Consider the following 26,212-nt stretch of genomic DNA (forward strand, 5'->3'; position numbering starts at 1 on the left):
TTCCCTCCTTCACGCATACGGCCCACCCGGTGCACTCTTTCCAGGCAGAGAGGGCCCATACTATCCGGCAGTGCAAATTCTGTGCGGAGCCACCGTTCCAACAGTTCTAGAAGGTTCTGGTCTGGTAGGGATTCAGGTAGACCAATCAAGCGTAAGTTGCTTCTCCGTGACCGATTCTCTAGATCGTCTATTTGAGCTTCCACGGTTTTTACTTGTTTCTCCAATTGCTCCATTTTTTTTTGTTGTCTCTGTCCCTGTGTCTTCCGTCACCGAGACTCTCTCTTCCAGCTCTGTAGTTCTTTTATTCGTGTCCACCAACATTGATTCTACTTTAATGAGCTGGTCCAAAAGCTTGCTCAACCGTGGTTCCAAAGCATGACTTACGGCTTCTGTGATTTGTTGCAGCTGTGTTGTTGAGAAAGCCAGGGCCTCGGAGTGCTTACCCGGCACTATTTTGTCTTCACAGGCGCGGAGCTTTTCACGTTCAGGCTTTTGGTTTTTAGCAGGTATTTTGCTCACCGGCGTCACCATACTGCCTTGGGGTTTCAGCATGAAATTCTCATTGAAGGCTTCTGGAATGGTTGTTAAAAAGGATTTTAATTGTTTTAATGTTATATTTGATTGTAAATCGTTCTGATTTATTCTGTAATAAGAAACGGTCTAGTAAATAAATAAACGATTAAAAAAAATAAACGACGATCGGGGTGTGGAACCCCAGAGAGGAACAAGCACACGTCCGCTCCCCTCAGCACATCACGTGACCTCTTCACATTTTATATAACTTAAATAAGAATATTGTTTCTGTTTACTATAAAATGCTTTCCTTGACCTGTTTCCCAGCTGTCTGCAAGTCCTGTTCCTCTGCCAGGACCTACTGGGGAATGTCTGCCCCAGGATGCAGATTTATACAGCTAAGACGTGGAGGCCATCAGCATTAGACAGCACAACCAAAAGGGAAAATGGCTACAACAGGTGGAAGACCAAATTCACCATCCCAAGCCAACGGTGCTCATTCAAAGGGCAGCTTTGTCTGTGTCTCCTTAACAACAAGATTTATCACAGAACTTGTACTTTATGAAAGAAACTATGCCACAAATGATCTGCTCTACTAGCAGTTATTTAATACCTTTTAAAATTCAAATGTTTGGCTGAGTAGTCTGAAAGTTTTTATCACCTCTCCTCACAGCAGAACAAAATAATTAAAAGAAACAAAGGATACCACCAAGTCTACTTTAGCATAATAATTTAAAAAACTGAGTTAGTTTGCCATTACTGTTATCAGTTTAAAGAATCATTATTCTGAGTTTATAGTCGTAGTCCTTAAAGCCTTCCTTAGGCAAAGAAAGAAACATTTTATGACTGCAGTAAGACATGCCAGTGTGATTCTAATTAATCCATATTTATCAGAGCGCCTTTTCAAACTATAGTTTGCAAATCATGAACTTTAATCTGTGAACCACTAAGCAGGATTGCAACAGCTAAAATAAGTCAAAGCAGGCAGTGGATAGGAATTTCACAGCTCACAAATTTCATATTTCTTGAAAGGCTGTAACACTGATAACAAGGAGTCAGACTGGTATTTCAATCCTTCCCCAAAGCACTTCCTCCTCCCTTCCTTGTTTTTATAAATATGTACTTCAAATAAATCAAAAAAGGCCATGAAACAGTAACTTACTCATGAACACTTCTAAACCTGATATAGAAACCACAATGTATGAATAATCTATGATCTGCAATTAATGGTCTGTAAGATAGTATCACAAAATAAGCTAAACACAGATCATTCACAGACCACAAATCTGGATCATCCCACCTCTACCTGTTCACACTATTTTCAGGTTGGACAGCTGACTTATTCTTTCGTCTTATTAGGCAACAGAAACATAAAAATAAGTACTACACTCCATAGTGTTACATATATTAGTACATACATTGGGGTTGGTATTCAAAGGGATTTAATCAGCCAGAAACGGCTCCTGGCTGGTTAAATTGCCTGTTCAGGGCAAACTGCTAATTTTCAGTAGCACTTAACCAGTTAGTAACCGGTCACATGAAAACCGATTATTTTGGGGACGTTTCAGGGCGGAGTCAACACTTAGCCAATTAAGTGCCAATATTTAGTACTTAACCAGACAGGTTAACCACATAAGTAGGACTACATACAAGTCAGTGCCATCCTGATGTGGTAACCTATAGCCAGTTAAATGCTGAATATCGCACTTAGGGGCCCTTTTACTAAGCCATGCTAGAAAGTGGCCACTCTTAGCATGGCAGTAAAATGGCCCTCATTTTCATATTTTTCTTTAATGGCCACACGCTAATTTCCCAATTAGCGTGTGGCCATTACCGCGGGAGCCCTTACTGACACCTATTTTGTAGGCATTAAGGCAGTGATGGCGAATCTTTCAGAGACCGAGTGCCCAAATAGCAACCCAAAATCTAATTATTTATCGCAAAGTGCCAACAGGGCAATTTAACCTGAATAACAGAACTTTAAAAGCATTTGGCATGCTTTTGAATAATTAATGTAATTTGTGCTGTTGCATGCATGCTGATAACTTGTCTAACCTTGGCTGCCTGCGGTCATAGGCAACTTTTCAAAATTATTGGGGGTGCTAAGCCCAGTGGGAATAACCCTTCCCTGGATACATACAAGAAATTTTTAAAATATTGGGTGTGCTCAAGCACCTACAGAACACACAGAATCAGCTCCTATGGATATTACCATACTGTGCACTAGCTTACATTTATTCTTTTACCTTCTAAAGTTCTACCGAGCTAAGCAAACCATCACATCATCTCCATTTTGTCTTCTACTTGGTATCTCTATCTGCTCTTCTCATAACACTGTGTCTTAAACATGCTTAAATTGTCACAGTTTTGGTTTCATTTCCTATACCAGGATATTCTGAGCATCTACTACTGGCAGAGCCAGTTCTGGGGTAAGTGGCACACCGTCTCCCAAAGACAACCTCTGTCTACCCTACCTTAAAGCCAGCCCTGGATACTGGTCATTTTATTGTCATTTACTACCATTTTCTGCATCCTGCCATTCAGATCATCTAGTTTACAACTTTGTTCTACTTACTCATTAGCATCCACATTGTTCTTCAGCCACATCACTCTCTACCAATCAGCAGTTTTCATTACGATTATTTCCTGCAGTTAGTCCCTGTGTCAATTTGCACTACTTATTCTTTAAAATATCCAATGTTAGCCAGGGAACATAGGAAAGTGTGTGTGTGTTGAATAAGGAAGGCCTCGACGAATCTCGGAGACCAGGTCTCCATGGCTTTCAAGTCCCAAGAAGGTTACGTTTGCTGAACAGCTGCCTGCCTCACTTGAAACCTCTCGCTGAAACAGCGGAGGACAGGGAAAAGTAGTTACCTTGCTTCCCTGTACCTCTCTGGCTCGCTTCTTCAATGTTCCGGGCTGCCGGCAGTGTCAGAGCAGTAAGCACACTGCCTTCGGCGGCTCCGGAAGCTCTCCCTCTGTTGTAGCATCCCGCCTATGCGGGACAGGAAACTCTCTCATCTGCTGGGAAAGTGGCTGGGCACGCGTGCCCTCTCTGGCACGAGTGCCATAGGTTCACCATCACTGCACTAAGGACTTCCACACTAACCCCCATGGTAATTGGGCAGTATGCGTTAACGTGCCCATGCTACCTGATTAATGTAGGACATGACTACTCTCTGTCAGCTATCGTTGTCTAGGGTTGGTCCCGGGGTCCAGTTCACAGAGGCAGTGGGTTCCCAAAGAATACGCAATCCACACGGATTTGGATATATAAAGTATATTACATTTGCAGATATAGGTTCACAGCATTTAGTACAGGTAACTGGTATAGGCCTGTATCTGTGTGGGTTTAAGGAAGAGAGAGAAAGAAGTAGTGCATGCAGAGCCCGGTGTGCTCTGCTTGCAGGGAGAGAGGGCAGAGATGCCCCCGGACAGAGAGCAGTGCCCTGGACAGAGAAAGGGGGGAGCAGTAGACCCCAAGCACAGCTCTGTGCTCTGCTGCACAGAAAAAAGACAGCGAGAGAGAGAGAGCCGTAGTGAGCTCTGCTTTATACCTAATAAGAACTGAGGGGGAACAGGAGCAGTGAGAGATCAAAAACTTCTCTCTTTCCCAGTTATTTCCTTTACAGAACTCCAGATACTTTCTGGAGTCAGGAAAGGTGACAACTTTCACAGGTTGTCCTGTTTGAAATCCCTAGTGATGGAGCCTCTATGTCTGGCTTTGGTTGCTCTGAAGCCCTGCTCCCAGATGGAACAAAAGGTATGTTAATCAGGAGTAATTGAGAAACCAAAAGACTATCAGGCCTCTCTGAGCACCATTTGGTGCCATCCTCAGTGGTTCCTGAAGCGGAGGGGGGAGAGTTTATCAGAGGTCAGAAGCTGGTTTAGTATGTCAAACTGATTTCATATTAATATAAGTATGTCCAGCAATAATTTTGACCTCCCGCAATCCTGACATCTCCACACCTCTTTTTTTCTTTCTTCTTTTTTTTTTTTCTAGGGAGGCAAGATGGAAGCAAATCTGGGTACCTGATCTGTCACTGTAGTGACAGACTATTCCTGTTCTCATACCTCCAGTTATATTTGTTCCTGCTCATTCATATCTCCACAGTAGTGAGATGTTTAAATCCCAATATGAGTCCAAACCTCGTGTCTTAGGTTGGGCAGTCCTTAATATGCCACCTTACCCGTCTTAGAGCAGAATGGATAGTGCATAAGGGATGCAGGCATTTGGGAGGTTAAGGCCTACTGGTACCAGGATGCCTGGTATACAAAGCTCCAATTAACTTGCCAGACTAGAGTGGCTCCAAAGTAGATGATGGGACTGTTAAAAAAAAAGCCAAATTACCATGCTAGATTAAAAATGTAAATGCTGGGAAGAAAGTAGTTTTTAAAAACTTCAGATGGGAAGGAAAGTAGTGTGTGTGTGTGTGTGTGTGTATAGCTGCTTTATAGGGGTGAGGGTATTTTATAGGTTAAACTTTGCACAGAGTTGTGCATATGTCTAAGTTTACAACACATGAAAATCATAACAATGCATAGCAATACTTGTACACTAGTTAAAATAATGATAGGGTGAATTAAGACATTAAAGACATGATCAGCAGTAGGTGAATATCCAAAGAATAGTTCCCATACTGAGACATGGGAGTCTTGTACCAAATTTTGAACAGTTTGTCTAATTTGTCCATTCTCATAAGTGATGGTATGATTCACTTCTGTGGAGGTTGTTTTCAAATGGTCCATATAGGCATGGAGTTCAGTAAAGTTCAATAGGTTGTGTAAAGTCTCTTCTCCCATGCCCAGAGGGAGTGGATGTACAGCGTATGGAATAAAATCTGGAATGTCGATTGGATCACGTGGTGCTATGAGCTAAGCAGCAGTCGGTTGCTTGGGCTCCGGAACCCTCACCCGCAATTAACATAAATTAGAGATTGCTGTCGAAATACTTTTTCGCAGCGAAGTGTGTGAACCCCGCATGGATAGGTATCTTCGCAGCACGCCCGCGATAAAAGCGCCGAAGCCCACCAAAAAAGAAAAAATTAAAGTCGCGGTCGGCGAAAACAAAATGGCGGATGGCGCACACGAGGCTCCGGTGGTGTTCTCGGAGGCCCAACTGGAACAACTCACCTCCGCAATGACAAGAGCATGGGAGCTGAAATGGGCAGCGCTTGATAGAAAGCTGGAAGGGATCCAAACCACGCTGGCAGGTCTACAAACCCGCATGAGTGATGCGGAGGTGCGAATAGCGGCGATGGAGGATGAGGCGCGTGCTTATGGGCCGGATATAACTAGCCTGCAACAGCAGATGGAAACACATGCCTCCAAGTTGGAAGATCTGGAGAATCGTTCCCGCAGAAACAATATACGTCTGGTGGGACTCCCTGAATCGCTCCCAGAACGTAACCTGGAGGTATGGCTGGAGACGTGGCTATCGAAAGAACTGGCCCTAACAGATTCTATGGGGCCAGTGGTGGTGGAGCGGGCCCACCGAGTGGGGAGAAAAATGGAGGTACAGGGCAGGCCGCGAGTTGTGGTAGCCAAGCTGTTAAACTACAGGCATAAACAAGAAATCCTGCAAGGCTTTCGCATGAAGAGGGAGACTTTCAAATAAACGGGAGGAACGTCTTAATATTCCAAGATTTCTCAACTGAGGTGCAAGCAAGGCGTAAGCAGTTCCACCCATTGTGCACAGCGTTAATCAACAAAAAAATCCGCTTTGCTCTACAATATCCAGCACAATTGAAGGTGCAGATGCAAGACCAATGGCATACGTTTCATACCGTGGAGGCCGCATGGACGTTCCTCCGGGACAAGGATATCACAGGACCAGGACAAGAGCAAGATAACAGGCCTTAACACAGAGGGGGTACAGAGTTTGGACCATACGTGAGTAGAGAGAAAAGCAATCTATACACATTTGAGTACTGCGGGTGGGGGTCTCTAGCCTGATAGCGTGATTCAGTTCCATAACTAGGTTGGGACTAGAGCATGGAAAGGGTAGTAGATAAAGGGAAGTATGGGAGGGTGGGTCCGGGTGGGGGAAATGGTAGATGGAACGGGAGGTTACTAAATATCACCAGACTAAGCGTGCAAAGAAGGTGGAATTATATGAAGTTAGTTGGCATAGGTACACAAAAGAAAGATCAGCTGATTATGGGGAGAAGCCAAATAGATAGGAAAGGAGCTCAGGGGTTGGTCGCGGAGGCAGTTATAGAAACATCATGCCAGCATGGATAATATCGTGGAACGTGGGGGGGATTAGCACCCCCACGAAACGTTACAAGATTTTACAGGCGTTACAAAGGCACAAAGCAGATATAGCTGCACAGGGGCGGAGGGGGGGGCCTGGCGGTCTTGATTAGGAAAGGGCTCTCGTGTAAAGTTGATGTGTTAACACAGGGAGGACAGGGGAGGTATCTTATTTTGAAGATTTGGATACAAGGAGTGGAGTTTATATTGGTAAATGTATACGGCCCTAATGAGCATGTGCCGGGTTTTTATGTGGCCTTGGGAAACGCCTGCTTGCAGTATAAAACAGCAAAATTGATAGTCGTTGGGGATTTCAATATGGCCTCAGATCCTGAGCTGGATACATCGAGCCCCACCTCTCCACATTACCAAGGACAAAGGCACTGATCACAACCACAGCTCCTTAACATGTAACAAGTTTTCACCAAGTTAACTGTAAGCCACATTGAGCCTACCACCAGATTGTAAAATGTGGGTTACAATGGCAGTAAATAAATAAATAAATAGTGTATCTAGATTTTCAGAAAGCTTTTGACACAGTTTCTTATGAGAGACTCCTGAAAAAATTTTAAAGTCATGGGATAGGATGTAATGTCCTTCTGTAGTTTAGGAAATGGTTATTGGATAGAAAACAAACGGTAGGATTAAATGGCCATTTTTCTCAATGGAGGAGAGTGAACAGTGGAGTGTTGCAAGGATCTGTACTGGGACTGGTGCTATTTAACATATTTATAAATGATATAAAAATCAGAACGATGAGTGGCATAATTAAATTTGCAGATGACACAAAACTATTTAAAGTTGTCAAAACGCAGGTGGATTATGACAAATTGCAGGAAGACCTTAGGAAACTGGAAGACTGGGCACCCAAATGAGGAAAAATGCAAAGTGATGCACATTGTAAAGAATAATCCAAATCATAGTTACCTGATGATAAGGTCCTCCTTAGGAGTCAGCACTTAAGAAAAAGATCTAGGTATCATTGCAGATAATACGAAGCAGCAGCCAAAAAAGCAAACAGGATGCTAACAATTATTTGGAAAGGGATGCAAAATAAGACCAAGAATATTATAATGCCTCTGTATTGTTCCATTGTGGGACCTCACCTTGAGTATTGCATTCAATTCTGACCACCGTATCTCAAAAAAGATGTAGCAGAATTAGAAAAGGTTCAAAGAAGAGTGACCAAAATGATAAAGGGGATGGAACTCCTCCCGTATGAGGAAAGGCTAAAGAGGTTAGGGTTCTTCAGCTTGGAAAAGAGATGACTGAAGGGGGATATGATTGAGGTCTATAAAATCCTGAGTGATGTAGAATGGGTAAAAGTGAATCGATTTTTCACTCTTTCAAAAAGTACAAAGTCCAGAGGACACACAATGAAATTATATGGAAATATGTTTACAACAAATAGAAGGAAATATTTTTTCACTCACAGAATAGTTAAGTTCAGAGTTCGCTGCCAGAGGATGTGGTAACGCGGTTAGCATATCTGCGTTTAAAAATAAGGTTTGGACAAGTTCCCGGAAGAAAAATCCATAGTCTGTTATTGAGGTGGACATGGGAAAGCCACTGCTTGCCCCGGGAATGGTAGCATGGAATGCTGCTACTAATTGGGTTTCTGCCAGGAACGTGTGACCTGGATTGGCCACTGTTGGAAACAGGATACTGGGCTAGATGGACCATTGGTCTGACCCAGTATGGCTATTCTTGTGTTATTAATCTACTTTCATATTACATACACATTTGAGTAGTTCCAGTATGCTGAACGGTACCAATACTTGTTTCAACACTTATATCAGCTCCTATGCATAATTTTATACTGACTGTGTTATTTTACTGACAATGTTATATTTTAAGTAATACACTTATCTTATGTTCTTTCCTTGGCTACTGTTTTGTTATTATTTGATATGATAAGAGATAAGTAAGATTTTTTCCCCATTTTTATGGTTGTACTTACATTATTCTGATTGCCATACATAAATCTACCTATCTATCTCTATATATATTATCTATATTACTACTACTTAACATTTATAAAGCGCTACCAGGGTTACGCAGCGCTGTACAATTTAACACAGAGGACAGTCCCTGCTCGAAGGAGCTTACAATCTAAAGGACAAAAAAGTGCAGTCAATCAAATTGGGGCTGTCTAGATTTCCTGAATAGATGAATAATGGTTAGGTGCCGAAAGCGACATTGAAGAGGTGGGCTTTGAGCAAGGATTTGAAGATGGGCAGGGAGGAGTCTTGGCGTATGGGCTCAGGGAGTTTATTCCAAGCATAGGGTGAGGTGAGGCAGAAAGGGCGGAGCCTGGAGTTGGCGGTGGTGGAGAAGGGTACTGAGAGGAGGGATTTGTCCTGTGAGCGGAGGTTACGGGTAGGAGCATAAGGGGAGATGAGGGTAGAGAGGTAATGAGGGGCTGCAGATTGGAAAACAGAAGGGCGTCCCTCACGAGCATTTGGTCGACTTTACTTGGTCCATTTTTTTTCATGACTAAGCATCAAAAAGGTGCCCGAACTGACCAGATGACCACCGGAGGGAATCGGGGATGACTTCCCCTGACTTCCCCAGTGGTCACTAACCACCTCCCACCCTGAAAAAAACAACTTCAAAAACTTTTGTCTTTTTTTTTTTTTTTTTTAGTGTATGTCCTTTGTTATGCCTCCATCCCTGCGACGGCAGTTGAGGACGTCCTTCCCCCTTTCGTGTGATGACAATTGAGGATGTCCAAAATGTGGATGTTTCTGTGAGAAGGACATCCATGCCTTTGCTATGCTTCTGACACTCTCTTTATTTATTTGGATTTTGGATCACAAGTAGCAGCAGTGGGATATGAACTGGCCACCTCTGGATTGCACGACCAGTGCTCTAACCACTAGGCCACTCCACTCCCTTGAAATCTGGCCATCCCTGTGGGGGATGCAGTATGCAGGTCCCTGGGGGGTGGGGTGGAGGTATGTGTGTGTCAACGGAGGCATAACGAAGGCGTGGATGTCCTTTCTTTCAAACATTTTGGACGTCCTCAACTGCCCTCCACAGGGATGGCCAAATTTCAAGGGAGTGGAGTAGAGTGGCGGAGTGGCCTAGTGGTTAGAGCACTGGTCTTGCAATCTAGAGGTGGCCAATTCAAATCCCACTGCTGATACTTGTGATCCAAAATCCAAATAAATAAATAAAGAGGGTGTTGGAGGAGTGGCCTAGTGGTTAGGGTGGTGGACTTTGTTCCTGAGGAACTGAGTTCAATTCCCACTTCAGGCACAGGCAGCTCCTTGTGACTCTGGGCAAGTCACTTAACCCTCCATTGACCGATGTAAGCTGCACTGAGCCTGCCATGAGTGGGAAAGCATGGGGTACAAATGTAACAAAACAAAAACGCATGGACATCCTTCACACAGAAACATCCACATTTTGGATGTCCTCAACTGCCATCACAGGGAAGGATGTCCTCAACTGCAGTCGCTTCTCCTCCTTAGGAAGGAAATCGTGTGCAAATGAGCTAACAGCGAGCAGCTCATTTGCATGCAATTTCCTTCATGCATGCCCGTTCCTTTCAAGATCAGTAAGGGAAGGGCTTTTTCTATTCAGTTAGTGGGTCCAGTGCACTACGAATGCTGGCTCCTCCCATGACCAAATGGCTTGGATTTGGTTGTTTCTGAGATGGGCATCCTCGCTTTCCATTATCGCTGAAAACCGGGGACGACCATCTCTAAGGTCGACCTAAATTTCATGATTTGGGCGTCCCCAACCGTATTATCGAAACAAAAGATGGATGTCCATCTCGTTTCGATAATATGGGTTGCCCCGCCCCTTTACAGGTCGTCCTTAGAGATGGGCCCATTCAATTATCCCCCTCTATATTAAAATGAGCTTCACTGTTATTCTAGTGCAAATAAATTCTGTAGGGTTTTTTTTTATCATGAATATGTTTTTCCTACATTTATGTGGTATTGATTATAGCTTCACTTGCAATGCTTATGCATTTGTTGTTATTTTATTTCACCTATACCAATTTATGATAGATGTTATAAATTTGTTATTGTTTTTGTTTGTTACAGTGTTTATTTGATGTAGTAGTAGTAGTATACGTTTCCTCAGTAGACTTATAAGCATGTGTATTAGCAGTTTTCTGTAGCATGGACTTCCCTATACACTCAGAATAGTGTGTTTTATGTCACATTTAACCAGGATTACAGCATTGTTTATTTCATCATTTTTGCATGTGTTGCATATCTTTATATGGACTGTGCTGCAACCATAAACAGCCACAGCTACCAGGTCAAGAACATCAAACACCAGGTCTAGCACCACCTCCAAGGCTATGGTTCAATATTCATTTGCAACCATGTGTTACTGCAAAGTGACTTTTCTTCCATGAACCTGCAAATCATTGATACTGCAAACCTTTGACTTGCAGAGACAAAGACATATGACTTTCATGAACATTCACTGATACCTTTATAAATCACTTAACCACATTTCAAAACAATGTTATTACATGCAACTTAATGTGCTTTGCTTCACTGCATATTCATATATTTAAGTGTTATACATTTTCATGCTTGTATACCTATTGCTTAGGCAGACATTGAGGCTCATCCTCACCCAAGAAAAGCACATTGTTTACTGGTACGATGAGTTCAAGGTTAAACTGCCCCTCTAATGTGGTGCCAGTGCGACAATATTAGGGCAAAAGCCAGAGATGCAGCTGGAGCAAAGAAAAATGCCCAATGCAAGCAGCTGGTAATGAGAGGATGCAACTAAGCCACAGGCCACCTGTGGGCCAGAAGTTCCTGAAATTGCAGATTTAACATTAGTACTGTTATAGCATTAATGTACCTTTTCAATCATCTCATAGCATTCCTCTAGCTTTTCAGCTCTGTCCTTCAGAACTCTGCTGGCTTCATTATATGTTTTCAACCATTCCTGATAAACACTTTCTGAAAGGTTTGTATATGCAAGGCACAAAGTTCGTAAGCCTGAAAACAAAAACAACAAAAAATTTAAATTTGAAGTCATATCTAAAGAGCAGTTTTATGTATGTTGTGTATAGATGAAAAAAAATCTATCCCACATTATATACAGTCTCTCATTTAAAAGTATAATTGTGCCACAACACTTTGAGAGAGATCCCAATTTGTAATTCCAAGCTGCACATAAAAGGCAAGGTACTGTGTAACAGCTCACTAGAACTCAATGTGATATATATAATACCACAAGGCAGAGGCGTAGCCAGACACCCAATTTTGGGTGGGCCTGGGCCCAAGATGGGTGGGCAGAACACCATCTTGTCCCACAAGTGATCTGGTCTGCCCCCTCTCGCCTGCATGCCATATGGTCTCACAAACATCCTCCCTCCCCCACATGCCTTTTAAATAGCAGATTTTCACCGGCAGCGAGCAGTAACTAATACACACTGCTTATGTTAACCGTACAGCCTTCCCTCTGATGCAATTTCCTGTTGTCGCATAGGCGGGAATACATCAGAGGGAAGGCTGTGGGGCCAGTGCGAACAGTATGTACCAGTCGCTGCTCACTGCAGGCGAAGATATGCTATTTACAAGGTATGCAGGAGGGAGAGTAGTTGGGAGTTTTCGGCTGATGGGGCTTGGGGATCCCTGCCAGCCACATCATAGGTGTGCTGCTACTGGGTGGTCCTGAGCCCAAAGTGGGTGGGCCTGGGCCCACCCTTGGCTAAGCCACTGCCTCAGGGGTATTATGTTGTGCTGCTGTGCAAAGTATAGATTCACTGCTCACTTTGGTCTTCACTTATTGGACCAGACCAACCCAGGAGAGTCATGAAAACCTAAATAGCTCTGTTTCAATTTAGCAGTGTAAATTAGTGACTAAAGTACAAAGCTATGAAACTGTTGCAAGGATTAAACAGTTAAACAGGCATACGCTACTACCTTTGCGTACAAAAGCACACAGATATGGAACGCACTACCCATGGCCCTGAAAACCACGGACAACCTAACCAGCTTTCGCAAATCTATGAAGAAACATCTCTTCAACAAGGCCTACAAAAATAATCGTTAATGAAACAAATCACTCCTTACACCACCCAAATGCTTTAAAACACCCCTCACACGACCTTACCTAACACCTAACACCTTCTAATTTATTCCTCTTCTACCTCCAGATTATTACCGACTGTATCTAAGATTATGTAATGAACTTTTCATATTAACACCCTGTAAGCCACATTGAGCCTGCAAAAAGGTGGGATAATGTGGGGTACAAATGAAATAAATAATAATAAATAATAATTAAAAGTTTGAAACTCCCACTAGTAGCACTGGAATAAAAAATTAGAAATTAATATTTGCTGTCGTTTTACTTTACAAATGATATAATGCAACATGTAGGCTTACTAATATCATAAATGTGGATAGTGGAACTGCACCACAAACCAGCATTGCACTAAATCATTTTTCCCATCATCCATACCCATAACATGAAGCAAATTGTCTGAATGGATTTTTAACAAGCACCTTGGTATGCCAATTAAAGAAGGCCACTGAAATTTGCTGATTTAATGTGTTGAATAAACTGATCAAATTAGGAAACCACAACCACAAACAGAAATAAACCTGCCAAAGAGGAGGCCTTAGGTGATTAGACACATAACAAAAGTAATCTAAAAAGACTTATTTTAAAGGTGTTAGGAAACATTGAGCTACCCATAAAATGAAGGGGAAAAAAAAAAGAAACTTCAGCATGTTCTGTAATTTAATATTCCTACAACATCCTAACAAATACTCCCTCAAGATGTTAGTACTGTGGGATTATTTTTTCAGGTATCACATAAACCAAAAAGATATATTTCTTCTTCTTGTGCAGAAAACAGTGCTACAGTATTTATTGTATTGTTGCAGGAATTGATGCATGAATTACCCCTATTGTTAGCAGAATCTGTGGTACTTCAGGAGTCAAACAGCACACACCAGAGTGAGGGAGAAATCTTCTTTATTTGCCAGCAAACAAAGCAGGACATCAGTTCTAGCTCTCTTCTCTCTCTCTCAGCTCTCTGGATGTTATGGCTTCTGTCTCAGCTGCTTCTCTTCTTCTGCTGTCTCTCCCTCTTCTGTCTGTTTCTTCTGACGTAAGCTGCTTCTACTCCCACTTAAATACAGTCCTAAGCCCCCTCCTAGCCCCCCTTACTTTCCAGATGGTAAAGAGTAGATTGGTTACCTTGCCTCAGCCAATCAATACTTTAAAAATATCAGTTACATAGGTTTGATATTTCTCAAACTGACCCATGACCTGGGGCCCCTCACACCAGACATTTTGGCTCCCCTCTCTTGGCATTTTATTATGATTAATTTCTCAGCTATAGCTTAAACTGAATTCATTTAGGGACTAAGGGACATTCTCATATTCCTAGTCAACTTCATACTAACTGGGTTCTGGCATTCATTAAGGGGTCAAGGGCCAGTCTTACTTAATGGCGCACATACGTGATTTGTTATTTCTTTCAGGACCATTCCTACATTTACCTATAATTAATCAAGACTTTTCTTGACCCTTTTCACCCATCAGCTCCATTCACAGAACTAGCTAGGACTGTGGCTAAGTCAAACCAGATGCTTGACCTCTTAAACAGCAGACAAAGGCTCACTTTAAAGAGTCAGGCAAATATGTAACACTGGATTGAAAGGATATTCTACATATTAATTACACAGAAAAACATATTCTAAAATAAGCAGAATCAGTATTCCTTATAAGCCATATCTACATATTAAGAACTTCTAAAATCTAACTCATTTATATCTAGAATTATTTAGAATCTAACTAAACAGCATTTCAGCCTAATCCTTTTAAATTGCCTGCAATATACCTTGTTCATAATAGGATACATATGTGTTTGCCTTAGCAATCCATCAATCACAAGGGGTGAAAGAAATTCCTGTCTCTGACCTTTCTAACCTTTAGCTTGGCAAACGTAATCTAAACCAGATGACATTCCTCCATCACTTGCAGAACTAAACCAAACTTTTAAACACCAGATTTCTAAGCAGAATTAACACTTAATATGATTTCTCAGAATTAATCAATTTCTTTTGCCCACTGCCTCAGTATAATGTTTGGGAAAGCCCTGTGGGGTGTTAAGATCCTTGCCCTCCTGAGTTAACAATTTTTCAGTGCTAAATTCATTCCAGTCCTTAAATCTATCATTGATGCTTCTTTGATGGAAGAGCAAGTCTTGAAGGTTTAAAGCAATCAGTGGTGGTACCTCTCTAGAAAAATGGAAATGTGGCTGATCAGGGGAGCTTTAGGCCTATTAAAAACCTGTATTTATCGAGTATGATATTGGAAAAGGAAAATTTATCTAATATAATAAAGCTCAAGCTCACCTCCAGTTCTGAAGCTCAAGTGTGGCAGGGAAACAGTGAAGCCCTGTAGTGTTGTAGCCTGTCAGCACCACTCACTCTCACTCTCACTCATACACCCGCCCTCAGCCACGCCCCTTCCGGACATAATTCGTGAGCCCAACGTTCAAATGAAGCCACTCCAGCTCCATCGACTTCCGTGAAGGGTTCGTGGCGTTCGTGGTGGTGAAGCCTCTCCACTGAGCATCTGTCCATCTCTGTCAGTCACGCCCTCGCGTCCAACGTGATGACGTCCACGGACCAACCACTACGTCGACGGTGGAGCAATGATCAAACAAAGAAACAGTACGGGAAGGGAGCACTAAGGAAACACGCCAGCTCCTCTCTCCCCCCCCTCAAGGACGCACCTTCCCCTCTCCACCCGCCGCCGACTGCTCTCTCCCTCCCCTCTCCCGAGTCACTGCTCGACCCCCTCACCCTCACCCACCGTCCACCACGAAATGCCCAATGGACCCCCGCCCTCCTACTCGACTCCCGCTGCTCCCGATGCTGCCGTCCTCCGCCCTCCGCAAAACAGCTGATCACCGATGCTGTCGTCCTGCGCCCTCCTGGCCCTACTGTACATACACTTGTTGACACTGCCACGATCCCCAAGCTCCCACCCTCCACAAAACAAACCAACGGAACGCTGGATGACCAGGAGGTAAACGTGCTCCGTGCTAGCAGGCCGAGGGAGGAGTCGCGAATAACGGCGATCAAGTGCCACGGAGGGGTGCAGGACCACTACGAGGTGGGGAGAGAGGCAGAGGGGGGGAGGCCCCTTGGCAGCCAGGCAAGCACTACGAGGTGGGCAGAGAGGCAGAGGAGGGGAGGCCCCTTGGCAGCCAGGTAGGCAGGCATGCAGGGAAACATCAATGCTAGCAGGCAGGGAATGGTGCAGGAGGAGTAGGAGGTGGAGAGACAGGCAGAGGAATGGAAGCTCCTTGGCAGGCAGGCTGCCAGGCACGCAGGCACTGGCACGCACTCTCATTCCCCCCCACACACACCCACTCTCTCTCTCATAAACACACTGTCTCTCACAAACACACTCGCACACACTAACTCTCTCTGTCTGTCACAAACACACACTTGCATCTGGCAGGCAGAGAAGAGGGAGGGAAGGGGGCCACCTTGGGGGACGGGGCACCCTAGCACACACTCATTCCCACGTACTCACACTCTCTCTCTCTCACAAACACACACACTTGCTACCACCTGTTTCATCACACACACTCTCTCTCACACACAAACATTGACACACTCTTTCTCTCTCTCTCATTCTCTCTGTGACACACACACACTCCATCTCTCGCACACACTCTTTCTCAAACATACACTCTGAGGAAAACCTTTCTAGCGCCCGTTTCATTTCTCACAGAAACAGGCCTTTTTTACTATCGTCTTAATATTCTTTCCCATATACGAATCCAGAGACTTGTGAGTTGTGTCCATCTACCAACAGGTGGAGATAGAGAACACTGAACTGAAGTGGTATATGGGATGTCATACTCCTAGCTCAGCCAGTATTCGAATAGCAATGCAGAAGAAAACACCAAAAGACACAGTGCAAGAACTTTCTCCTCCCCTACAGTAACTTAGACCAAGTGGATTAAAAATACCTGTAAATCAACAGCAAACAACACAAACTTCCAACAATAACTCTCAAACAACAGAATAAAACTCCCGCAGCACTCCACAGCAAAAGAAGTGGGCTGCTCATAAAATTTAGCTGAAAACCAGTAGGGTGGGAACCAAAGGCCCCCGCAGAAAGCACTACTGCCCAAAAGGCCACATAGGAACACTGCATCACATCCAGACGGTAATGCTTTGAAAAAGTGTGAAGTGTTGACCACGTTGCCACCCTGAAAATCTCGAGCACAGAAGAAGCCGGGCTTCCACCCAGGAAGACATAAGTGCCCTAGTAGAGTTCGCCCAAAAGTGCAGAGGAACCGATTTACCCTCCACCAATTAAGCTGATGCAATAGCTCCTTAACCTAACAGGCAATGGTGGCTTTGGACGCTGTGTCTCCCTTCCGGGAACCCGCAAAAAGCAAAACAAGTGATCTGATCTGTGAAAGTCAATAGTGGCCTCCAAGTAATGCAGAAGAACTCAATGCACACCTAAAAGGCGCAAAGAAGAAAAATCCCTCGGGTATGCCTCTCTCCAAATGACAAGCAAGAACAACGCCTGATTGAGATGAAAAGGTGTCACCACCTTAGGCAAAAAAGAAGGCACAGTATGGACCATAACCCTTTCAAGGGAAAACCAAAGAAACGGCTCACAATATGACAACGCCTGAAAATCGGACACTCAACGTGCTGAAACGATGGCAACGAGGAACACAGCTTTCAAGGTATTGTCCTTCAAAGTAGAATTCTTAAATGGTTTGAAGGGCACCTTCTGAAGTGCCCTCAACACCAAATTTAGATTCCACTCCAGCAAAGAGTGCGCACCGGCGGTTTAAGATGGTGTACTCCATTTAGAAAACGGACCACATCTGGGTGAGACGCCAAAGTAGAATGGAGAACGGCCTCTGTAACAAACCAGACCCACCACCTGTACCCATAACGAATTGAACGCCAACCTTCGTGGAAGTGGGTTGGCTATCTGCAAGTGAAACAGGTCTGAGTACCAGGGACAACGGGGCTATTCCGGAGCCACCAAGATCACCCATCCCGGGTGACAGATTCAGTGGAGCACCATGCCGATCATGGGCCAGGGAGGAAACACATAGAGAAGGAGCCCCTGAGGCCACGGGTCATCTATGGCCTCTGACCCAAACTCTCTCCATCTCTGAAGAGCCACAGGGCTTTGGCATTGAGACAGGTCATCATGAGATCCATGACTGGCATTCCCCATTTGGATGAAATTAGCTGAAATGCCAAAGGAGCCAGCTCCCCTTCGCCCTGGTCCAGGGCATGCCTGTTGAGATAGTCCGCTTGAACATTCAGCGCCCCTGCAATATACGCAGTGGAAAGCTGCTGCAGGTGAGCTTCCGCCCACTGAATTAGAAACTGAGACTCGTGTGCCAGCTGCGAAATGCTAGTGCCCTTTGCCAGTTGATGTAAGCCACAGTCGTCACGTTATCAGATAAAACTCGAGCTGGTTTGCCCAACAACAGGGGTTGAAAGGCTAGAAGGGCTAGCCAAACCATCCACAGTTCCAAGCGATTGATCAACCACTGCGACTCCTGAAGAGTCCAAACACCCTGGGATATCTGACTGAGACAGTGAGCCATCCACTCCGAGAGGCTCGCATCTGTGACAACCACCATCCAGCATGGCATTACCAGAGGCATTCTGCAACGCAGTCTTGACTCCTGCAGCCACCAGGCCATGCTCTGTCGTGTTGCAGGTGTCTAACATAGCCGTAGATGATAACGTTGCAATACTAGCAATCAGTGGCTCAGGAGAGACTGCTGCAATGGGCACATATGTGCCCTTACTCATGAACATCCAACGTCACCACCATGGAACCCAGCATCTGAACATAATCCCATACTCAAGGACAAGGGTTGCGAAGAAGAACCTGGATTTGAGAGGCACATCGGTGATCTGGCAAGAAAACTCTACTACGATTCATGTCGAAATGCACTCCCAAATACTCCAACACCTGAGTGGGAACCAGTTGGCTTTTGGGAATATTGATGATCCATCCCAAAGACTGCAGAAGCGTGATGACTTGAGACATAGCCTGTGTGCTCTCCTACACCAACGCTGCCCTGATAAGTCAGTCATCCAGATAAGGATGAACCTATATGCCCTGTTTGCATAGAAATGCAACCACCACCACAATGACCTTGGAGAAGGTACGAGGCACCATTGATAGGCTGAATGGGAGGGCCTTAAACTGGAAATGTTCCCTGAGAACCTCAAAGCACAGAAACTTGTGGTGTGGAGACCAAATGGGAATAGCAGGTATTCTTCGAGGACAGCAGGCTCAATATTCTTACATTTGGGTCGTCCTCTGCAACGGCCCCAGGAGACCGGAACTTTATAGAAAAACCTAGAAGTTTGAAGAATGCTCCGTCGCGCAGGCCCGAGTGCACCACACATGCGTGAGTGGCTTCCCACATGCGACGCGAGCGTGACCTAACTAGTTAAATAAAAAGCAAAACAATTCCAATGGGGAGGAGGGAGGGTTGTAAGAATATTGAGCCTGCTGTCCTCAGAGAATACCTGCTACAGGTATGTATCTTCATTTTCTCCGAGGACAAGCAGGCTCTAATATTCTTACATGCAGGGTATCCCTAGCCCCCAGGCTCACTCAAAACAAATAACATTGGTCAATTGGGCCTCGCAACGGCGAGGACATAACTGAGATTGACCTGACAAGAAACACAACTAAGTGAGAGTGTAGCCTGGAACAGAACATAAATGGGCCTAGGAGGGTGGAGTTGGATTCTAAACCCCGAACAGATTCTGCAGCACCGACTGCCCAAACCGACTGTCACATCGGGTATCCTGCTGAAGGCAGTAGTGAGATGTGAATGTGTGGACTGATGAACACGTTGCAGCCTTGCAAATCTCTTCAATGGAAGCTAACTTCTAGTGAGAGTCTGACGCAGCCATGGCTCTGACATTGTGAGCCGTGACATGACCCTCTAGAGTCAGCCGAGCTTGCGCAATAGTGAAGGAAATGCAATCTGCTAGCCAATTGGAGATGGTGCGTTTTCCGATGGCAACTCCCATCCTGTTGGGATTAAAAGAAACAAACAGTTGGGCGGACTGTTGATAGGGCTTTGTCCGCTCCATGTAAAAGGTCAATGCTCTCTTACGGTTCAAGGTGTGCAACTTGTGGTGGGTATCTGGACGGGGAAAAATGTTGGCAAGACAATTGACTGGTTCAGATGGAACTCCGACACCACCTTCGGCAAGAACTACTACTACTACTACTATTTAGCATTTATATAGTGCTACAAGGCGTACGCAGCGCTGCACAAACATAGAAGAAAGACAGTCCCTGCTCAAAGAGCTTACAATCTAATAGACAAAAAATAAAGTAAGCAAATCAAATCAATTAATGTGTACAGGAAGGAGGAGAGGAGGGTAGGTGGAGGCGAGTGGTTACAAGTGGTTACAAGTCAAAAGCAATGTTAAAGAGGTGGGCTTTCAGTCTAGGTTTAAAGGTGGCCAAGGATGGGGCAAGACATAGGGGCTCAGGAAGTTTATTCCAGGCGTAGGGTGCAGCGAGACAGAAGGCGCGAAGTCTGGAGTTGGCAGTAGTGGAGAAGGGAACAGATAAGAAGGATTTATCCATGAAGCGGAGTGCACGGGAAGGGGTGTAGGGAAGGACGAGTGTGGAGAGATACTGGGGAGCAGCAGAGTGAGTACATTTATAGGTTAGTAGAAGAAGTTTGAACAGGATACGAAAACGGATAGGGAGCCAGTGAAGCGACTTCAGGAGAGGGGTAGTATGAGTAAAGCGACCCTGGCGGAAGATGAGACGGGCAGCAGAGTTTTGAACCGATTGGAGAGGGGAGAGGTGACTAAGTGGGAGGCCAGCAAGAAGCAGATTGCAGTAGTCTAAACGAGAGGTGACAAGGGTGTGGATGAGGGTTTTGGTAGAGTGCTCGGAAAGAAAGGGGCGGATTTTACGGATGTTGTAAAGAAAGAAACGACAGGTCTTGGCGATCTGCTGGATATGATCAGAGAAGGAGAGAGAAGAGTCAAAGACGACCCCAAGGTTTCGAGCTGAGGAGACAGGGAGAAGGAGAGAGCCATCAACAGAAATAGAAAACGGGGGGAGTGGGGAGGTGGGTTTGGGGGGAAAAATGAGAAGCTCGGTTTTGGTCATGTTTAATTTCAGGTGGCATTGAGACATCCAGACAGCAATGTCAGACAAGCACGCTGAAACTTTGGTTTGGATGCAAGGTGAGATATCAGGGGTAGAAAGGTAGATTTGGGAGTCATCAGCATAGAGATGGTAGGAAAAGCCATGGGATGAGATTAATGAACCAAGGGAAGAAGTGTAGATAGAAAAGAGGAGGGGACCAAGAACAGAACCCTGAGGTACGCCGACAGGCAGAGGGATAGAAGTAGAAGAGGATCCACCAGAGTGAACACTGAAGGTGCGGAGGGAGAGGTAGAAAGAGAACCAGGAAAGGACAGAGCCCTGGAATCCAAGTGAGGACAGGGTATCGAGGAGTATGCTGTGATCGACAGTGTCAAAAGCAGCGGAAAGATCAAGAAGAATGAGGATGAAATAGAGACCTCTCAATTTAGCCAGTAATAGGTCATTGGAGACTTTAGTAAGCGCAGTTTCGGTTGAGTGGAGAGGGCGAAAACCAGATTGTAGTGGGTAAAGAATAGCATGTGAGGACAGAAAATCAAGGCAGCGGTGGTGAACAGCGTGCTGCTCAAGTAATTTGGAGAGAAAGGGAAGGAGGGAGATGGGTCGGTAATTAGAGGGACAAATAGGGTCGAGTGAAGGCTTCTTAAGGAGAGGTGTGACCACAGCATGTTTAAAGGCAGCAGGGACAGTCGCAGTGGAAAGTGAGAGGTTGAGAATGTGACAGATAAAAGGAATAAGAGCAGGAGAGATGGCATTAAGAAGGTGGGTGGGAATGGGATCAGAGGAACAGGTGGTACATTGAGGAAGAAAGAACTTAGAATGGGTGCGGAGGACAGCGAATGCTACATACCTGTAGAACGTATTCTCCGAGGACAGCAGGCTGATTGTTCTCACTGATGGGTGACGTCCACGGCAGCCCCCTCCAATCGGAAACTTCACTAGCAAAGGCCTTTGCTAGTCCTCGCGCGCCCATGCGCACCGCGCATGCGCGGCCGTCTTCCCGCCCGAACCGGCTCGTGTTCGTCAGTCCCGTATGTAGCAAGACAAAGAGAAGGGAAGACACAACTCCAAAGGGGAGGCGGGCGGGTTTGTGAGAACAATCAGCCTGCTGTCCTCGGAGAATACCTTCTACAGGTATGTAGCATTCGCTTTCTCCGAGGACAAGCAGGCTGCTTGTTCTCACTGATGGGGTATCCCTAGCCCCCAGGCTTACTCAAAACAACAAACAAGGTCAATTGGGTCTCGCAACGGCGAGGACATAACTGAGATTGACCTAACAACTTATCCAACTAACTGAGAGTGTAACCTGGAACAGAAAAAACATGGGCCTAGGGGGGTGGAGTTGGATTCTAAACCCCGAACAGATTCTGAAGCACTGACTGCCTGAACCGACTGTCGCGTCGGGTATCCTGCTGCAGGCAGTAATGAGATGTGAATGTGTGGACAGATGACCACATCGCAGCCTTGCAAATCTCTTCAATAGTGGCTGACTTCAAGTGGGCCACTGACGCTGATATGGCTCTAACACTATGAGCCGTGACATGACCCTCAAGAGCCAGCCAAGCCTGGGCGTAAGTGAAGGAAATGCAATCTGCTAGCCAATTTGAAATGGTGTGTTTCCCCACAGCCACTCCCTTCCTGTTGGCATCAAAAGAAACAAATAATTGGGCGGACTGTCTGTTGGGCTGTGTCCGCTCCAGATAGAAGGCCAATGCTCTTTTGCAGTCCAATGTGTGCAGCTGAGGTTCAGCAGGGCAGGAATGAGGACGGGGAAAGAATGTTGGCAAGACAATTGACTGGTTCAGATGGAACTCCGACACTACCTTCGGCAAGAACTTAGGGTGAGTGCGGAGGACTACTCTATTATGATAAAATCTAGTGTAAGGGGCCTGGGCTACCAGGGCCTGAAGCTCACTAAATCTACGAGCCGAAGTAACTGCCACCAAGAAAATGACCTTCCAGGTCAAGTACTTCATATGGCAGGAGTTCAGTGGCTCAAAAGGAGGTTTCATCAGCTGGGTGAGAACGACGTTGAGATCCCATGACACTGTAGGAGGTTTGACGGGGGGCTTTGACAAAAGCAAACCTCTCATAAAGCGAACAACTAAAGGCTGTCCTGAGATCGGCTTACCTTCCACACGGTAATGGTATGCACTGATTGCGCTAAGGTGAACCCTTACAGAGTTGGTCTTGAGACCAGACTCAGACAAGTGCAGAAGGTATTCAAGCAGGGTCTGTGTAGGACAGGAGCGAGGATCTAAGGCCTTGCTGTCACACCAGACGGCAAACCTCCTCCATGAAAAGAAGTAACTCCTCTTAGTGGACTCTTTTCTGGAAGCAAGCAAGATGCGGGAGACACCCTCCAACAGACCCAAAGAGGCAAAGTCTATGCTCTCAACATCCAGGCCGTGAGAGCCAGTGACTGGAGGTTGGGATGCAGAAGCGCCCCTTCGTCCTGTGTGATGAGGGTCGGAAAACACTCCAATCTCCACGGTTCTTCGGAGGATAACTCCAGAAGGAGAAGGACCAGATCTGACGCGGCCAAAAAGGAGCGATCAGAATCATGGTGCCTCGGTCTTGCTTGAGTTTCAACAAAGTCTTCCCCACCAGAGGTATGGGAGGATAAGCATACAGCAGGCCTTCCCCCCAATCCAGGAGGAAGGCATCCGATGCCAGTCTGCCGTGGGCCTGAAGCCTGGAACAGAACTGAGGGACCTTGTGGTTGGCTCGAGATGCAAAGAGATCTACCAAGGGGGTGCCTCACACCTGGAAGATCCGGCGCACCACTCTGGAGTTGAGCGACCACTCGTGAGGTTGAATAATCCTGCTCAACCTGTCGGCCAGACTGTTGTTTACGACTGCCAGGTATGTGGCTTGGAGCAACATGCCGTGACTGCGAGCCCACAGCCACATGCTGATGGCTTCCTGACACAGGGGGCGAGATCCGGTGCCCCCCTGCTTGTTGATGTAATACATGGCAACCTGGTTGTCTATCTGAATTTGGACAATTTGGTGGGACAGCGAATCTCTGAAAGCCTTCAGAGCGTTCCAGACCGCTCGTAACTCCAGGAGATTGATCTGCAGATCGCGTTCCTGGAGGGACCAGCTTCCTTGGGTGTGAAGCCCATCGACATGAGCTCCCCACCCCAGGAGAGACGCATCCGTAGTCAGCACTTTTTGTGGCTGAGGAATTTGGAAAGGACGTCCCAGAGTCAAATTGGACCAAATCGTCCACCAATACAGGGATTTGAGAAAACTTGTGGACAGGTGGATCACGTCTTCTAGATCCCCAGCAGCCTGAAACCACTGGGAAGCTAGGGTCCATTGAGCAGATCGCATGTGAAGACGAGCCATGGGAGTCACATGAACTGTGGAGGCCATGTGGCCAAGCAATCTCAACATCTGCCGAGCTGTGATCTGCTGGGACGCTCGTACCCGGGAGACGAGGGACAGCAGGTGGTTGGCCCTTGTCTCCGGAAGATCGGCACGAGCCGTCCGAGAATCCAGCAGAGCTCCTATGAATTTGAGTCTCTGTACTGGGAGAAGATGGGACTTTGGATAATTTATCACAAACCCCAGTAGCTCCAGGAGTCGAATAGTCATCTGCATGGACTGCTGAGCTCCTGCCTTGGATGTGTTCTTCACCAGCCAATCATCGAGATAAGGGAACATGTGCACTCCCAGCCTGCAAAGCGCTGCTGCTACCACAGCCAGGCACTTCGTGAGCACCCTGGGCGCAGAGGCGAGCCCAAAGGGTAGCACACAGTACTGAAAGTGACGTGTGCCCAGCTGAAATCGCAGATACTGCCTGTGAGCTGGCAGTATCAGGATGTGCGTGTAAGCGTCCTTTAAGTCCAGAGAGCATAGCCAATCGTTTTCCTAAATCATGGGAAGAAGGGTGCCCAGGGAAAGCATCCTGAACTTTTCCTTGACCAGATATTTGTTCAGGGCATCCCCCCTGTTTTCTTTTCCACAAGGAAGTACCTGGAATAGAATCCCAGCCCTTCTTGCCCGGATGGCACGGGCTCAACCGCATTGGCGCTGAGAAGGGCGGAGAGTTCCTCTGCAAGTACCTGCTTGTGCTGGAAGCTGTAGGACTGAGCTCCTGATGGTAATTTGGAGGCTTCGAAGCCAAATTGAGGGTGTATCCTTGCCGGACTATTTGAAGAACCCAACAGTCGGAGGTTATAAGAGGCCACCTTTGGTGAAAACCTTTCAACCTCCCCCCGACCGGTAGATCGCCCGGCACGGATACGTTGATGTCGGCTATGCTCTGCTGGAGCTAGTCAAAAGCTCGTCCCCTGCTTTTGCTGGGGAGCCGTGGGGCCTTGCTGAGGCGCACGCTGCTGACGAGAGCGAGCGCGCTGGGGCTTAGCCTGGGCCGCAGGCTGGCGAGAGGGAGGATTGTACCTACGCTTACCAGAAGAGTAGGGAACAGGCCTACTTCCCCCATAAAAACGTCTAACTGAGGAGGTAGATGCTGAAGGCTGCCGGCGGGAGAATTTGTCGAAAGCGTTATCCCGCTGGTGGAGCTGTTCTACCACCTGTTCAACTTTCTCTCCAAAAATGTTGTCCGCTCGGCAAGGGGAGTCCGCAATCCGCTGCTGGATTCTATTCTCCAGGTCGGAGGCACGCAGCCATGAGAGTCTGCGCATCACCACACCTTGAGCAGCGGCCCTGGACGCAACATCAAAGGTATCATATCCCTCTGTCCAGGAATTTTCTGCACGCCTTCAGCTGCCTGACCACCTCCTGAAACGGCTTGGCTTGCTCAGGAGGGAGCTTGTCCACCAAGCCTGCCAACTGTCGCACATTGTTCCGCATATGGATGCTCGTGTAGAGCTGGTAGGACTGAATCTTGGCCACGAGCATAGAGGAATGATAGGCCTTCCTCCCAAAGGAGTCTAAGGTTCTGGAGTCTTTGTCTGGGGGCGCCGAAGCATGCTCTCTAGAACTCTTAGCCTTCTTTAGGGCCAGATCCACCACACCAGAGTCATGAGGCAACTGAGTGCGCATCAGCTCTGGGTCCCCATGGATCCGATAATGGGATTCGATCTTCTTGGGAATGTGGGGATTAGTTAATGGCTTGGTCCAGTTCACCAGCAATGTCTTTTTTAGGACATGATGCATGGGTACTGTGGACGCTTCCTTAGGTGGAGAAGGATAGTCCAAGAGCTCAAACATTTCAGCCCTGGCCTCATCCTCCACAACCACCAGGAAGGGGATGACCGTAGACATCTCCCGGACAAAGGCCGCGAAAGACAGACTCTCGGAGGAA

At 46.1% G+C, this 26,212-nt stretch overlaps 1 protein-coding gene across 1 annotated transcript in view; it reads right to left on the reverse strand.

The window, feature by feature from the left end:
- The window catches only part of ATP8A2 (ATPase phospholipid transporting 8A2), a 1,572,980-nt gene that overhangs the window by 1,007,373 nt on the left and 539,395 nt on the right, over positions 1-26,212 (reverse strand). Inside the window, exon 21 of the mRNA XM_030202396.1 lies at positions 11,608-11,747. Within this exon, the coding sequence (XP_030058256.1) occupies positions 11,608-11,747 (140 nt within the window). The remainder of the gene's footprint in view (positions 1-11,607; positions 11,748-26,212) is intronic.

The sequence above is a fragment of the Microcaecilia unicolor genome, chromosome 4, assembly GCF_901765095.1.
Source record: "Microcaecilia unicolor chromosome 4, aMicUni1.1, whole genome shotgun sequence".
Classification (NCBI taxonomy): domain Eukaryota; kingdom Metazoa; phylum Chordata; class Amphibia; order Gymnophiona; family Siphonopidae; genus Microcaecilia; species Microcaecilia unicolor.